This window comes from Mus musculus, chromosome 2 (assembly GCF_000001635.26).
Source record: "Mus musculus strain C57BL/6J chromosome 2, GRCm38.p6 C57BL/6J".
Classification (NCBI taxonomy): domain Eukaryota; kingdom Metazoa; phylum Chordata; class Mammalia; order Rodentia; family Muridae; genus Mus; species Mus musculus.
Genome location: NC_000068.7, coordinates 156,992,930 through 157,010,329, shown reverse-complemented (window position 1 = coordinate 157,010,329; position 17,400 = coordinate 156,992,930). Strand labels below are relative to the sequence as shown.

Here is a 17,400-nt window from a genome sequence, read left to right as displayed (position 1 = left end):
GATGGGGCAACCACAGTGGGGTTGGGGGTTGGAGTTTCTGGTGGCTCCTGGCTGGTAACTCAGTGTCTCTCAGGAAGTGTGTCACCACTGCTGAGGAACAAATGCACCACATTCAAAAAGGAGAAAAATAGAACCAGGTTTTCCCATAACAGACTTAAAATAATCTGCTATGGGGAAAAGATACTTTTAGGCATTACAGTGTGGAGTTAACACCCTAAATGTATCCTATCCTACCAGGGTTGTGGACTGAGGATTTGGGAGCTGGACAGTTGTACTTGAGTGTTTCTGGAGGCATGCAGTCAGAAACCAATTAGGCTGTATTTGCACCTTTGTGTATTAGGGGATGGAACCCAGGGTCTGTTTCCTGCATGTTGCAAGGCAAGCTGTTTAGCAGAGAGCTTTAGGCCCAGACAGCCTAAGTTATTTGTGTTTCTAACCAGAGCTTGAAAATTCCTTTACAAAATAACTAATTCACAAACCTGCAAGTCACTGTTGACTATCAAGTAAGAAACTCATTCCTCTGGGCAGCGGTGGCGCACACCTTTAATCCCAGCACTTGGGAGGCAGAGGCAGGTGGATTTCTGAGTTCAAGACCAGCCTGGTCTCCAGAGTGAGTTCCAGGACAGCCAGGGCTATGCAGAGAAACCCTGTCTTGAAAAAAAAAAAAAAAAAAAAAAAAAAAAGCTGGGCATGGTGGTGCACACCTTTAATCCCAGCACTCAGGAGGCAGAGGCAGGCGGATTTCTGAGTTCGAGGCCAGCCTGGTCTACATGAGGGATACAGTAAAGAAGGTGCCAATGCCACCACTCCATAATATGGTTAAGGTTTTTATTGTGAATATAAGACTGGACAGCCAGAGGCCTCTGGAATAGTCCAGAGCAGAGAAAGAAGTAGACTGCACATGGCCAGGGCTTCAGAAGTGGGAGAGAACAGTGGGGATAGCAGTATAGAAAGAGATGGGATAGAGGAGGGGGGAGGAGTGAGAGAGAAGACTCATGGGGGGGGGGTAGGAAGCCCAGGAGCCGGAGGGAGCTTAGGATGGAGGAGGAGGTGAGAAGGGCTAGCCAGTGAAATAGGTACTTTTTTTTTTCTGAGACAGGGTTTCTCTGTATAGCCCTGGCTGTCCTGGAACTCATTCTGTAGACCAGGCTGGCCTTGAACTCAGATATTCACCTGCCTCTGCCTCCCAAGTGCTGGGATTAAAGGCGTGTGCCACCAAGCCCAGCAATAGGTACTTTTGATAGTGATGGGGCCCTGAGAGCAGCATGGGCTTGGCTAACTGGTGAGCACCATAGGTAGCCATAAGTCCCGTTGACAGATGGGAACCAGTCTTACCAGTCTCGGAGGAATGCTGTTTTTTATTTAACTGCCAGAAATTCTCCTATGGTCCAGTTTTAGCTCATTTCTGGATATTTGGACAGCCTAAGACCCAATGCTTAACTTTTATAGATCTCCTTGAGGGTTTGGGGGAGGAGAGGGATGGCTAACAACAGCCAGACCTGTGCCAGCCATGGAGGATATAATAAATGGGCCTGGAAAATAAGATGTTTAGCATCAATTATGGAAGTTGGGAGCCCCAGGGGAGCACACCCAGGGTTGGAATGTTGAGCAGACAAAGGGGATGGTAGTGGATTGTAGGCAGGAAACAGAGGAGAGGCTCAGAGAGAGAAAGCCTGGGAGAAAGAGGCAAAACCAGGCATGGTGGCAATACTTGGGAGGGAAAGACAGGAGGGTCAGAAGTTACAGTGTCATCTTTGGCTATATACTGAGGCCAGCCTGGGGTACATGAGAACCTGCTTTAAAGTAACCAGAAAGGGGGTGGGGAAATGAAGTTAAGAAATGAAACTTTGATGTGGAACAGGGCAAGAATCTGTATGCATCTTATTAACAGAAGGGAGCCACGGAAGACTTCCGAGCAAGGATGTTTACTGGGACTGGATTCCACGAGGCAGTGATCTCAGTGTGTCCCAACATGGCCAGCTCTGGCCGGGAATATTAAGTTCTGTTTTGGGGACATCAACACATGAGGTGCTCCAGGAAGTGATATTCAGGAATAAGAACACACCTCTTCCAGATAGCTGTTGAAACTATTAGACCAGAATGGCAGAGTAGAAACTTCTGGAATACACATTTCTACCTCTTACCAAAAAACTTCCAAGGGACCACAATTACTTCAAAATGGTCAAAATTATCAAAATTATGGTTCAGCTAGCCATCTTCTGCTTTTTTTTTTTTTTTTTTTTTTTTTTTTGGTTTTTTGAGACAGGGTTTCTCTGTATAGCCCTGGCTATCCTGGAACTCACTCTGTAGACCAGGTTGGCCTCGAACTCAGAAATCCACCTGCCTCTGCCTCCCAAGTGCTGGGATTAAAGGAGTGCACCACCACTGCCAGACCCATCTTTTGCTTCTTTGTTTTTTTTGTTTGTTTTTTGTTTGTTTGTTTGAGACAGGGTCTCACTATGTATCCTTGGCTGGCCCGGGTACTAGGCTGGCCTCAAAGACACAGAGATCCTCCTGCCTCTGTCTTCCCAGTACTGGGATTAAAGGCATGCACCACCACAACTGGACCTTTGGAATCTTTCGTACTACTCTCAGTTCACAAGGTTCAGATCTGAAAGGATTCACTTCATTGATGCATGGGGGGCATTCTGATGCCTCTATACCTTGTCCTGAAGAAGACCCTCCCAGGCACGGGACAGTGGAACAGACATGAGCACTGAACATCTAGCGTCAACATAGAAGGGTGGAAGGAGAAAGGAAAGGCTTTCCAGGCAAAAAGCATGCTCGAACAAAGGAACAGAGGCAAGAATTGGCACGGGGTTGTGGCAGTAGGGTTGGCTGTTAACGCTGGCAGGGGGTGTGCTTGAACTTTGCTAGGTACTTAAGGGCCCATGGGAGGGGCCCATGGAGCAGGAAGATAGGCAGGGTACAGACTGAGCTCAGAGCTCCAGTTCTCCCTGGAGAAAGTCACTGTCCAGACTTTTGGAATCAAAGAGATAGAGGGGAAGCCATGGCCTGGAACAGCACCACACCCATAGGTAGGATGTACGGCGGGAAAAGTCAGCAAACTGGTGTTTTGGAGAGGTCAATCCCCAGGCCTGGACGTAGCTGCAGATGTGCTTGATCTGTAGCTGGGTGAAAACGGTAGGACAAGGTGCGCTTGGGCCAGAACGTTAAATCCCGGAGTACGCAGGCGCTCCGCCGGAGGCACGGGTTGCGCGAGCCAGCGCGGAAGGCGGAGGCTGCGCACGCGCAGTTGTTCGGCGGGAGTTTCGTAAGTAGCGGAGGCAGCGGGGAACCCCGAACCGGACTGACGCGGGAGAGGACCTTCTGCGGCGACGCCGAGTTTGCAGAGGTGACCTTGGGCTTACTGGTTCAGGAACGCGGGGAGGGGAGCTGGGCTAGACCGGCGTCACGCTGGGGTTCGGGACCCGGATGTGGTTCTCCCCTGACCCGCCTCTGCCCGGCCCACCGGCCGCTCCCAGCCGCAGGGCCCCGGGGGCTCAGAGACTTTCTCCTGACAGGACGCCTGAAAGAAGGCCACTCCTCGCTCCCGGGCACTGCTGGCGTCCTTGACTCCAGATAGTGGCCTGGGACAGGTCGGAGGGCTGGGGTGGCAGCCGGGGTTACACTGCTGTGCCCCGGGAACCTGGGTCTCCCGAAAGAGTCCCTTACTCAGAGTTGTGGGACCTGTTGTTGATTGGGATAATGACGTCAGAAGGCTGTCACGTGTACAGCCTCAGAAGCGCTTCAATGTCTGTTATCCAAGCTGGAGTCTGTGTGATCACCCACGAGGATTGTGGTGATTTAGATCTTTAGAGTCTTTGTCCTTTCAGTATGGTCCCTCAGCCTCCATTCGCTTTTACCAAGCGTCCTCCACATTCAGCGGTCTTTTGGGAGGGAGACTTAGATGCAAGGTGGCGGGATGGATACTCGACCTTGCCTCTCTGTCTGTTTTCTGTGACAGGTGCTGGAAATGGGGATGTGGTGCGATCTCCAACCAGTTCTATAGAGGAAAGATGTGTGGCCTCCAAATCTGCCAAAGAGAAGTGACTGCGTATTTAAGCAGAGTTAGGGAGGAGGATGACTCTGTTTTATGGGTAGAAGGACAGATGTGGGCAGAGATTAAAAAGTAGGATTTCCAGCCATGGCAAAATCTGGAGAGAGTAAGAAGTGATGCGGGGTTTGTTTGTTTGTTTTCTCGTTTGGAAAACAAAGATCCTAAGACCTTCCACGGAACTGGGGGCTAGTGCCTCACAAAGTGAGGAGCTAAGATAGGTTCTGTAGACCGAGTTCTTGAAGACAGCAGTCAGTGATAGTAATCTTGCTGCTGAGAATCTCGGAGGAGGCAAGTGAGGGCACCTGAAGCATGAGACCTATTATGGGATAGTGAGGCCCCTGTGAGACTGGAGCTCGAACGGATCTCCTCATTTTCCTGTTTTCCTCCTTCATCCAGGATGACGTCAGTGACCAGATCAGAAGGTGAGTTTTACAGTGAAATTCAATGCCTCTTGCTTTGGGAATCAGGCTCCTGAACTATCCCAGAATCCTCCTTGGCTCCTGGTGCCTTTGGAATCACACGTGTGTGGGTTTACAAAAAGGCCTTCTCTAGGTTTCCATCACCAGGGAAATAGGTTTCCCTCCGTCCTCCTTCCCTTCTGCCTAGGCTCCTAGGAAGCTGGTCCTTCAACTGTATACCATCTTATATATTAAAGTTGCTGCAGTTAAAAAGTGGGCGTGTGCATTTTCTGTTGTCACCCTTGGCTTGGATACTTACTGAGGTTTGTATCTGAGGTAGCTTTGATTTTATATTTTGACTTTTCTATAACAAATGCTAGACCAGGAACCCACGATGTCCGAGACTCAGGATCGTCCATTGCAGCCAAGTCTCAAGCCTTTGGAAGCATTGCCTCAATCCTCTGCCTACCAGGAAATGATGACGCAAGGCGTTTCAGAGGAAAAAAACCACCTTGGCTCGAACCCTGGAGAGGGGGAAAGTTGTGGTGCCGACCACCAGGAGGGATCTCAGTTGAGGTCCTTTCATTTGTCCCCTCAAGAACAGTCTATCCGTCCTCAAGACAGAAGGCAGTCCTGGAGACGAGCAAGCATGAAAGAAGTAAACCGGCGGAAGTCATTGGCTCCCTTCCACCCAGGCATCACAGGTGGGATGCTGCGTTCATAAAGCGATGGATGGATTTCTAGCCCATCTAAGAGGCAGCAAGACATGAATGTCAGAGAGTGTAGCAGGTAGACAGCACTTGGCTACGTTTTAGTCCTGCAGCTTTGAACACATCACCTTCTTGTGCCTCAGTTCCTTACCTATAAAATGGAGATGACTCTGTGGGAACATTCTTGTTTATAAATCCCAGTGCCACACACCGAATGCGTGTTCAGTATTAACTGCTGTTTACATATTAGCTGCCATGAACAGAAATCCTGGTTGCTAGTTATTTAACACGTCATCCTATCTAGGATGCTAGGGATTTGAGTTCCCTCTGTGTCTCATCCCTAAGATGGGACAGAAGGCCAGTGGGGTTGATAACCTGCTTGATTCTAGCCTTTTTAACTAGAAATGACTCAGAAGGAAGATGCACATAAAAATACATTAAATGGGGATAGGTTATGTAGTTCAGTGGTGAGGTACGTATCTCTCATGCCCAAGGCCCCACATTTAGTCCCCAAAACTAAAAAAAAAAAGAAACAGTAAAATGGTTTTTAGGGATGCCATATTTGAATGTAATTTGTGACTTTTTTCTAACTTTGTAATCACTTGATATGTCAGGATCAAAGTACAGGATATTAGTGTAGAAAGTCTAGTTTGAGCCTGGGCTTCATGTCCTTTGTATTAAGTCCTCAGTAAGCTGGGGCAATAAGCCCCAGTACTCGCACCCTTGGCAGCTAGCAGACCCTCAAGCGTTAAAGCCATTGGGATTTCTCTTTACGAATCACTGTCCTTTCGGGTGGCTGCATATCTGGAGGGGATCTGAGTTAAAATAGCCAAGTCCAAAACCTGCTCCTGTAGTGTTATGCGCTCTATTGGCCAGCTGTGCCAGGAGAGTGCTGGCTTGTCCATTACTAGCTCTACCTTCACTCCCATTTCAGAGCATCAGATCACCCAGGTAATAAGATGAATAATTTTCCTGGTAATCCCTGGCTACCCGCCAGACTTCCTTGCTTATGGCCAGAAAGACGATCAGCTGAAGGGCAAGAATTCTTAAAGCCAACTTCCTACTATCTGACAATTGTTTTTTAAGTGGATGTCATTGAGAAAAGAGCAGGTCCATCTTCCAGTTGTCTGGGTCGGTCACACGATCATGTAAAGCACCTCCCAGTCCATTCGCGCAAGACCTGCTGTACAACCTTGGGCAAAGAGTCTAAGCAGCCTGTGGGCCATGCCCCAGTGTTAACCATCTGTTAGCAAAACAGAATCCATACCAGGCGTGGCCCTTCTTGCCTGTGATCTCAGCACTTTGGAGTCCAATGCAGGAGGATTGCCAGGAGTTTAAGACCAGCCTGGACTATATTTCAAGACTGTGTTTAAAAAAAAAAGCCCAATTAAATAAAAGATATTTGCCTTAAAATTTTAGTGAGATGTGCCTAGCAGGAAAGAAAAATGTCTGTTATACAGCAGGTGTTGAGCTGGTACTGGCTATTAATGTTAGCTCCCCACAGGCAGCTTGCTACCAACCCTGCTGACATACTTGGGTTTGAAGCATGGCTTCTTCAGCCTGTCTTCAGACAGTCTTACTTTCCTTACTTGATTGAATTTCTTCAATTGTAAAGTGGAACTTATGTTGTTTATATGAAATGGTTTTTACTTTTCAGTGCTGAGGGTCAGATTCAGTCTACGTACAATCAAGGCGAGGTTTCAACCATTGAGCAACAGCCCCAACCCCAGAAAATAGCTCTTTTGGATTATGTATTAAAGCACATTGCCGTGCCTGCTATACAAATGCCTTCTAAGAAAAGGTTTCTCTGTGTAGCCCTGTCCTAGAACTTGCTCTTTAGATAAGGCTGGCCTTGAATTCACAGAGATCCACCTGCCTCTGCCTCTCAAGTGCTGGGATTAAAGGCGTGCACCACCACCATTGGCCTAAATTATTTTTATCTACTTTGGGTTTTTGTTTTTGTTTTTTTTTTTTTTTGTGGTTTTTCGAGACAAGGTTTCTCTGTGTAGCCCTGACTGTCCTGGAACTCACTCTGTAGACCAGGCTGGCCTCAAACTCAGAAATCCGCCTGCCTCTGCCTCCCAAGTGCTGAGAATAAAGGCGTGCGCCACCATGCCCGGCTCTACTTTGTTTTTTAATTGACATTCAAAGCAATAGGTTTCACTACGATATTGTCAACCACTTTGTTAAATAAGATTTTAATGTAATACTTGAAAAGACTTGAAAATTTGGGTACATGAAAGTGTGAACTTCATTCCTCAGTGAGCCTGGAAAAATTAGAATTCTGTTCTTACTCAGAAGGCAGCTTGCCTTAAGCTGGGTTACATGGAGAGGGAGATTTTTCAGTCTTGTTTTGCTGACTAACTTTGATGATCAGTAAACGTGCTGTTCTATGTCAGAGCTCTGCAGGTCCATCAGTGTGAAGTTAGCCCAGAGCCAACGGCTGGGCGCCCTCCTGCTCTCCAGCTTCCAGGTAAGAGTTTCAGGGATCATTAAGTGTTTTCATTTGGTGTTGTCTGTAATTGTCACAACTTCAGAGAGATGTCAGACTGAGTGATGAACCTGGGATAAGATGCCTTCCCGCGCTGGCAGTTCTCTCCTGGGCAGCTGAGTGGCCTTTGCACTGAGCTCTGCTGCTGCCAGCGGAGCAGCTGAGAGGCTCCCCAGTACCATTTCCTCATTGGCAGCAAGTGGTGGGAATTCAGAGTGAGAGGTCAAGATCTATTGCTGTAGACATTTGAAGGCTAGCTACATGGTAGACCAGTGTTTTTTAAGTTGTTTTCTGGCATTGGTGCTTTGGACTGTTTGGGTGAGCAAGTGATTTGTGTGAATTAAATGACCATTGTTTTCCCTAAGTTAAAAATCAAAACATAAGTCAGGTGTGGTGGTGCATGCCTTACAGGTGGATCTGAGTTCAAGGACAGCCTGGGCTACACAAAGAAACCCTGTCTCCAAGAAACAAACAAACAAAAAAGTATATCATACGTGTGTGTGTGTGTGTGTGTGTGTGTGTGTGTGTGTGTGTGTGTGTGTATGTGTATAAACATACAAGTATGTAATATGTAAATAAAAACAATTGTATATAAATATATTTTAAAACTATATAGAGTGAGCAACAGAGAATTTTTCTTGATATACTTATCTGTATAAACAGTGTTGGATGAAAAAGTTAGGTGCTGTAGTTTGTTTTTGGTTTTGGTTTTTCGAGACAGGGTTTCTCTGTATAGCCCTGCCTCTGCCTCCCAAGCGGTGGGATTAAAGGCGTGCACTCGCGGCCCCCCCCCCCTGCCCCCCGCCCCGGCTCTGTAGTTTTTATCATAAAGTTCATAGTAGCATGAAGCCACAGAGAGCTTACTTGGGAGACTTTGGTTTTACTAAAAGTGCTTTTTTTTTTTTTAATACTTAGTTCTCTGTTGAAAAACTTGAACCTTTCTTAAAGAACACTAAGGACTTCAGCCTTGAATGTTTTAGAGCGAAAGGTGAGTTGCTAAGTTAGACAGGTCTCTGACCTTTCCATTCCTTCCTTTGGAGACAGCCATGATGTTAAAACCAGGCTCTCCACCTCATTAAAAATTGCTCCTTATCACTACATTCTTCACTGTTGCCTGACTTCTGTGATGCTTTCTCTACAGTGATAGCATTCACATTTTTGGAAAAAGTAAAATTGTATAGCTATCTTATGTTTAACTGCTTCTTCATGAGTAGAGTATTAAAAACACTTAATACAGTTGCCGCCCATTTAGCTCTCTACCCAGAGAAAAGGATAGTTTTTTTTTGTATTTGTGTCTCCCCTGCCCCCTCCCACCCGCCATGCACATATAGTTACTTTTCTATTACTGTGATAAAACATCATGGCCCTCAAAACCCACCCTCACAGACACACCTCCTTCAACAAGACCACAGCCCCCCAATCATTCCAAAAATGTTCCACCAACATGGACCAGATATTCAAACATAGGAGCCCATGGGGCCATTACTAATTAATCCATCATAACCATGCCTGGTGCTGGGTGCCACACCCAAGACCTTGAACTTGCTAGGAAAGTTCTCCGCCATGGAGCTAAACTTCCAACCCCCCAAATAAAGTCTTTGCATACTTACGTGACTGTTTTGTCTGAAAGAGGGCCAGAATGGGATCAGAGACCCTAGACTAGGAAACCCCTTAATATCTTTGTCATCTGTTTGTTGTGAACATTTGTGGCCTTTCTATTTTATAACATAAATTTATTTTCTCTAGCATCTTCTCTCTCTGAAGAATTGAAACATTTTACAGACAGGCTGGGAAATGATGGAACACTGCAAAAATGTTTTGTTGAAGATTCAAAAGAGTAAGAGCAGTTCCCCTTCTGTCCTTAAGTATAACTGAGTTACAGCTTGATTATAGTTAACCCATTGCTTACATAAGTTTGTCCAGCACCCATGTTCCACCATGCTCTGTAATTTTTTATTTTTGCTTTCCTGAGATCGGGTCTCTGTAGTCTAGACTGGCCTTAACATTTAGGTAATCCTTCTACATCTACATCCCACGTGTTGGGATTAGAGGTATAAACTGCCATGCTTGGCTTGTACCAGGCTCTTCTAGATGATGAGGAAGGAGATATAGAGATAAGAAGTCAAGTCCTTTTGTCATATTTGTATTAGAGGAAATAACACAGAAAATTCAGTCTCAGCTAGTGATACTCCAGGAAGTCAGCAGGTAGGATAATGACAGAGGGTTGAAAGAGGACCCTAATGATTTCACTCTAGGACTGAAACACAAAAGACCTGGGGAGTGAAAAGTGACAGCTGTGGAAAGATTGAGGGGACCATTCCTCAGGTCTCTGATTGCCATGCAGAGGGTAGCTCATATTCTAATGCTCTTTGCAAGCAAGAATATTAGCAGAATGGGCTGGCAGGATGGCTCAGTGGGGATAGGAAAGCGCTCTCATTGCACAAGCTGTTGACCTCATTTTTAACTATGCCTCCCTTGTGGAAGGAAATTAATTTATCGTTGAAAGTTGACGTCTTACTTCTACATACACTGTATCATGTGCACACGTACACGTGTGCATGTGCACACATAAACATTAGTAATAATAAGTAGAGTTTATGTTAATAGGGTACCATCCCCTTGGTAGTCCTTCAAGGGTGAGGCTGCTGTCACAACTTCTAACTCCACCCTGGAACAAATCACGCACTGGATCTGAATTTGGAATTCCTGCAAGATCCCCCTTCCACAAGTTCTTGAGAGTGACATTTCTAATCAGACATGAGATATTTTAGCCCAACAACATCTCTTTATGTAGATAATAAGCACAGGCTGCTGCCTCCTTGCTAGAGACCCTGTGCACATGCCTTGGTAGACAGACAGGAGTTACCCTGTCTAAGCCGCGTATGTCTTCCACAGTTCGGCAGTTTCAGTCCTGCTTCTTTCCTGTTAGAGATCATCATCTAATTGAGCTGAGCCATGAGAGATTGCTACATTGTGAGGAACCGGAACACAGTCTTAAAAACCAAGTTAATAGGTTTGCCTTTAATTCTCTTTGCAGTAGTCATGGACTTTTAAAGTTAGGAAGGAAGAGTAAAGAACTATTTTGAGAAAGATTAATCTCCATGATTTGAATGGGAATTGGTGAAAAAAACAGATTTAAAAACTATTTAGCTATTTTGAGTGCAGAGTAGATATTGTATTATTCCCCCCTCCCCCAAGAACATTTTCTTTGGTTTTTTGAGACAGGGTTTCTCTGCAGTCCTGGCTGTCCTGGAACTCACTCTGTAGACCAGGCTGGCCTCGAACTCAGAAATCCTCTTGCCTCTGCCTCTCGAGTGCTGGGATTAAAGGCGTGCGCCACCACTGCCCATCGAACATTTTCTGAACAATAAAAAACTATGAATATATTTTAGTGCTACTAAAATTATGTAACTCATGAAAAGCGAGTGATTGATAGAGAATTCATATTAATCTCAAAATATCATCTATATTCCAGAAAAGCAGCAGATTTTTCACTGGAAGCATCAGTAGCTGAGGTGAAAGAATATATAACAAAGTAAGTGGAAAGGAAATGACCGAGCCTGGAGAGCATGCCTGGTGCACATGGTGGGCAGCACTTGTGTGTCTGCTTTAGAAGTGACAAGGCTTATCACCAGCCCTGATGGACAGTTTGATAGGGTGGAGTCTAGGAAATAAGGGTGTTAATTTGATTTTAACAGCTTGTGTATTACTTGATTAAATTAATATCCTCTGAATCAGTTGAGCTTTCTAATCCTTTAACGACCTTTTAATGAATTTTATAACCAGATTATGTGCCTAAAGTACTTACTGCTGCCCTGAATGATTACAAATGTGACCGAAAGTTAACCGAATTTCCCTTCTCGAATTCCACAGGTTTTCTTTAGAGCGTCAGGCCTGGGATCGGCTCTTACTGCAGTACCAGAACGAGGTTCCACCTGAAGAGATGCCCAGGTTAGATCCGGGAACTGGAAAGGAGCCGCTGTCTTTTTACCCTGTGGAGTTTGATTTGAATTTCTTTCAAATCCATTCGTACAGATTGAGTGTTGAATCTGTTTTCATACTTCAGTCAACTTAAAGTGTCTGTGTTCTTGGTGGAAAGGGAGGGACCCAAACAGAACTGCTTTCAGGTCGTGTTTTTGGTCACCACTCAGATTCTTCAGGGAGACGGGCACATAGCCGTCTTGCACCTGTTCACCTGGTTCTGTGCCAACAATGGTCTTCAGGATTCCTTAGTGAGCACATGGTTTTTGAGCTGTAGCTAGGAGAGTCCCTTGGTTAAGGCCTTAATGAAAACAGACAGCCATGAGGGAAGTGGCCCGGGAGGTAGAAGGTGTGAGAGGCCATCTTTGGTAGTTAAGTTGAGGGAGGTGGGAAAGCACTAGATTTTTGTCTATTTAGCTTCTGAACTAGTTTTGTTCATCATTTAAAATACGGTCTCCCAAGGCAGTCATGGGTAGTCTCAGCTCCTCAAATTCACAGTCGTCCTGTCTCGGCTTCCTAATGCTGGAGTTACAAGTGCAGCGCCACACACCTTTCAGCTGTCATTTGAAAGCTGCTTCTCCCCAGCTAAATCTCAACTGCAAAGGTGAGAGGGCCGGAGAGATGGCTCAGCTGTTAAGAACCAGTGGTCCTGAGTTCAATTCCCAGCAACCACATGGTGGCTCACAACCATCTAAAATGGGATCAGATGCCGCCTCCTGGGGTGTCTGAAAACAGCTACAGTGTACTCATGTCCATAAAACAAATTTTTAAAAGAATGTTAGGTGAGCTCCTAATTACAGATGTGATGTAAAGAGGCTATGAGGAACATGATTTTTGAGGGGAACAGGGTTTGCCTCTCAAAGGCTCTCTTATGTTGTTTCCAGGAAATGATTGTAAGTTCCAGGAAAAGGCTTTTATTTTTGTTTTGTTTTTAGAGGATCAACTGAAACCAGAATCACTGAAGTCAAGGTGGATCCTGCAGCCTACCTCAGGTCTTCCCAGAAGGAAGTTCTTAGCACGAAGCCAGACTACCAGAGAATAGTACAAGATCAGAACCAAGTCTTTGCCTACGTGGAGTTAGTGGTAAGGCGCTTCAGGCTTCTTAGGTTGATTACCTTGCTTTCTAGACTCGTCATCTTTTTTAGCCTTGTGACATTGTGACAAGACCAGAAGTGACTTATAAGAAGGAATGGATTATTTTGGTTGCTAGTTATAGTCCATGGTTGCTTAAATCCTGTTGATTTGGACCTGTGGTCATGCAGTAGATTGTGTTGGGAACATGTGACAGAGGACATTACTCCCTTCGTGGTGATGGGTAAGAAAAAGAGGGAAGGAACTAATAGTCACTTCAAGGTCAGACTCCACAGATCCTAGACTCCCTCTAAAGGCCCATCCCTCACCGTGGTAACACTTAAGTAGCAGCAACCAAACCTTTTAAAGTGTAGCCCTCAGGGATACTCCAAATGCAGGTGAGCTTTGGAGGTTTAAAAAATGGATATTAACCTCTCTTCCTTGGGAAAACCGGGAAAATTTTAAAGTAAATATATGATGTTAGATACTAACAAGAGAGTAGAAGGAGTAGAGAATACAGGAGGAGCAGGCCTGCTGCTTTGCATACAGTGGCTAGCAGCTTCTTTGCCCTTACAGTCAAACAAAACTAGAGGGCCTGGCATCTTGTGGGTAGAGGTTTGGGGGTCAGTGTCCTGGGGTGCAGAGCAGGGTGGAGACGTGTGGGGTATGTTTCAGCGGTGCCAAGAGAGAATGTCTGGCATAAGCATTTGAGGCTGAAACAAGCCCCAAAACAGGAGCTTGTTTGGTAGTGCGGGGAGTCAGAGAGTACTGCTGCTCATGCTGACCTTTCCTCTGCAGATGGATGAGCTCCAAGGATCAGTGAAGCAGCTGCAAGCCCTCATGGATGAGAGTACTCAGTACCTCCAGAAGGTGTCAGTACAGCTCAGTAAGTGCATCCTTTGAGGGGACCACGGCTGAGGGTTGGCTCTATCTGATGGATAGATAACCTTTGAGATGCAAACTGCCTTTCCAGACAGAAGTCCTTAGACTTGTTATACTTCCCGTAGGAAGTCAAATATTGATGACAGGAAATGCCTCGATGTAGATTCCATAGATGCACTCCATGAAGCTACCCAGTGTTTTTTGATAGCTTTAGTTTTCAAGGATACATGAAGTCAAGCTGTGGATGCTCTCCTATAGCTTTCCTGGCTATGGGACAGTGGTTCCTCCAGCCACTGTCTTATTTGTCACACCGTGCTAGCTTTCCTGCTAGACTGCCATCTCCTTGAGGACAAAGACTTCATGTGTCATTTACTACCCTTCACTGTCTGGCACACTGTCCAATACATTTTGTATGAATTTAATGAAATGTATCTTTTGGCCTCTTGCCTCTGCAGAGAAGAGAAGTATGGACCAATTAGACTCTTCACCTGCTCGGAAACTGCTCAAGCTCCCCCTCCAGAGCTCACCTTCCACGCAGTGATGAGGATCCTGTCAGGGACCCTACCTCACAGCAGTCAGCTGGAATGTCCCAGCTCTACAGCACTTCACTGTTGCCGAGTGACAGCATGTATGTATCCAGAAGAGTGTGTTAAGGACACTTTTTGTCGGGATGTGCACGATGCTCAAAATGGCCTTCAGAACCAGTCGTCCGTTGCTCCTAACATCCTCATGGTCAGCGCTTTTCATCCCATAAAATAATCCAGAGACATCTAAAACCAACCTCAAGGAAATGTTTTAGAGGCCAAGGTGGGTTGTTGCCATAAAAGACTGACGCTAAAGTTTGTGAGTGTGGGACTGAAGGTGGATTATAGGATGTTGTCACATAACGGGTATGTGTGGACACTTTACAGCATGCCCATTTTCTGAAGTGTCCTAATCTCTGTAGAGTGCTTTAGTTTTTAATATTGAATTGACTTCCTGGAATCTAAATTCATGACAAGAAAAGGCTGTGCCAATTTAATTTTTTCCTTTGGGAATTACCCCTGCCTCCCTAAGAATTGACCCCAGAGCTTTGTGGGTGCTAGGGAAGCACCCTCAAGAAGCTGCACCTTTAGTCCCCATATTTTGGGGTTTTTAATATTTTTTTTAAGTTCTGTTAGTGAATGGCGTGTTATTTAAAAACCGTGTGTTGTCATTTCCTGGGGCTGAGATAGAGTTATTTAACCTCTTATCTCGAACATTAGATGGATGTTAGAATCTATGTCGTAAGGACACTGTGAGGATTTGTTTAAAGAGTAAAAGCCTAGAACAATGTTATAGTTTGTTGTTGAAGACTTAATAAAATGAGTATACTGTAGTTAATGAGGTGGGAAAGCTACTATCTCATATGGAATACCACATGGAGAACTCAAGCAGATACATAAAGTCTGGATTAGAAATAAACTTACAAGTTTTGCCTAGTTGTTGAAGTGTACACTATGTGACAGTGTGTCTCTGCCCTTCCTTGCCTTCCTAAAAAGCACCTTGTGACTGGTTAAGATAAAAAGCCTGTAGCCTGTAGCAGAAGGCTGGATACTAACGTAGTACATCCAGAAAGAGGAACTCTGGGAAGGAGTCAGGTACAGGAGAGTTGCCACCCAAAGTGTCAACCTCACCCAAACTGAGGAGAGGTGACCAGCCATCTGGCAGACGTAGAATAGTATAAATGGGCTAATATAAGTTAAGAGCTAGCTGGGGAACTAGCCTAAGCTGAGGCCAAAAGCATCACTATAGCTGCTTCTTGGGGAAAACCCAGGGGCTCAGGATTAGAGGCTGCAGTGGCTTCTGTGAGACCTTGAGGATCATGGAGGTAAAGTTGAAGACAAGGAACGGATCCCCATCACCAAGCAGGGCCGCCTGGTTAAGAACTTGAAGATCAAGTCCTTGGAGATCTGCCTGTTCTCCCTGCCCATTAAGGAATCCAAGATTATTGACTCTTTCCTGGGCGCATCCCTAAAGGATGAAGTTCTGAAGATCCTGCCAGTGCAGACGCAGACTCTGCTGGCCAACGGACCAGACTCAAGGTTTTTGTCACTATTGGAGACTACAGTGGTCACGTGACATTGGTGTTGGCTTTAGGTGATCCAAGGAGGTAGCCACTGCCATCTGAGGGACCATCGTTTTGGCCAAGCTCTCCATCACCCCTGTGCAGAGAGGCTATTGGGGCAACAGTGTTTGCAAGCTGTATACTGTTCCATGCTAGGTGACAGGCTGCTGTGGCTCTGTGCTGGTGCGTCTCATCCCTGCCCTCAGAGGCAATAGCAGTGTCTCTGCACTGTGCTGAAGAAGCCCCTGATGGTGGCCAATATAGATGACTGCTGCACTTCAGCCAGGGGCTGCGCTGCCAGCTTGGGCAACTCTGTCAAGGCCATCTTTGATGCCCCCTCCATGACCTACAGCTACTTGACCCCTGACCTCTGGAAAGAAACTGTTCAACAAGTCTCCTTATCAGGAATTCACTGATCACCTTGTGAAAACCCACACCAGATCTGTTCAGAGGACCCAGGCTCCAGCTGTGGCTACACATAAGTCTTTCTATACAAAAAGATAAAGTGGATTAAGTTGGTTAAATAAATAATTATGCCTCCATGTCATTATTTGGAAATTGGGGTGGTCATAGAAAAGCCCAGACAGTTAACACCTAGTTATCAAAGATAGAATGATACTGTCCAGAGTAGAACGAAGAAGGAAACCAGACAGCTTCCAAGAAAGCCTGTATTTGAGAATCAAAGATGTTATTACTGACTGTTGTTTCAAGAGCAGATAGACTTTGGAACATGTCTTCATCTCACTTTGCTCAGTCATCCTCAAAGGTGACTGTGCCTTCCTCCATTTTCTTACATCCGATCACATTTGTTTATAAGTGTTCAAACTTGAAGATGGAAAATGTGTTTGATGTCTTCAACTTAAAAATGACTAGAACGTTTAAAAAACAAAGCATGAAAACTTGGACCTCAGCACTAAAGAAGTAGAAGCTAGAGTCAGGAGTTGCAGGCTCTGGGCTACACAGCAGCTGCTAGGCCAGTGGTTTGTGTTGGCCTGTCTCAGTGGTACTGAGCTCCAAGCATGGTTTATGCTTATTCACAGCTTTATGAGAGAGGCTTTGTTTTTTGTGTCATTTATAGAACATTGGCAATGTTTCCTAATTTAGCCAGTAATATGTACTGAGGGTAAACTTGCAGTTCAGTGCTTTGTTAACAGTTAAATATAAATCATGTGGGGGCTGGTGAGATGGCTCAGTGGGTAAGAGCACCCGACTGCTCTTCCGAAGGTCCAGAGTTCAAATCCCAGCAACCACATGGTGGCTCACAACCATCTGTAACGAGATCTGACGCCCTCTTCTGGTGTGTCTGAAGACAGCTACAGTGTACTTACATGTAATAAATAAATCTTAAAAAAAAAAAAATATAAATCATGTAATAAAATGCCTTCAATACTAGTTTTGCCTTCATTCAGATTGGCTTGGGCCTGGCCTGGGTTTGTTTAATTTTACCCTTCTAGGTAGACAGTTCACTGAAGGAAGATGGCAGAAACTGATAATAGGCCAACCTACCTAATGCTACAACCCTTTAATAACATAAGTTGCTCATGTTGAGGTGAGCCCCAGACACACAATTATCTGTTGTTCCTTTATAACTAATTTGCTAGTGTTATGAATCAAATATAAATATCTGATATGTAAGCCCTGTGAAAGAGTCAGCTCCCAAAGGTATGGTGACCCTTGTGCCATAGAGGAGTGCTGTTTCCCAGCTTCTCTCATGGCTTGTT

At 45.3% G+C, this 17,400-nt stretch overlaps 1 protein-coding gene and 1 pseudogene across 1 annotated transcript; both read left to right on the top strand.

Annotated features, from left to right (window-relative positions):
* The first annotated feature begins 3,254 nt into the window (after window positions 1–3,254).
* Window positions 3,255–15,268, top strand: Dsn1 (DSN1 homolog, MIS12 kinetochore complex component). Its single transcript, NM_025853.3, has 11 exons — window positions 3,255–3,355; window positions 4,457–4,482; window positions 4,839–5,162; window positions 7,568–7,641; window positions 8,575–8,647; window positions 9,406–9,496; window positions 11,135–11,194; window positions 11,533–11,610; window positions 12,576–12,723; window positions 13,510–13,597; window positions 14,049–15,268. Exons 2-11 carry the CDS (start codon window positions 4,458–4,460, stop codon window positions 14,132–14,134), a joined length of 1,047 nt encoding a protein of 348 aa, NP_080129.2. The 5' UTR covers window positions 3,255–3,355; window position 4,457; the 3' UTR covers window positions 14,135–15,268.
* Gm14276 (predicted gene 14276) lies at window positions 15,378–16,195 on the top strand (annotated as a pseudogene).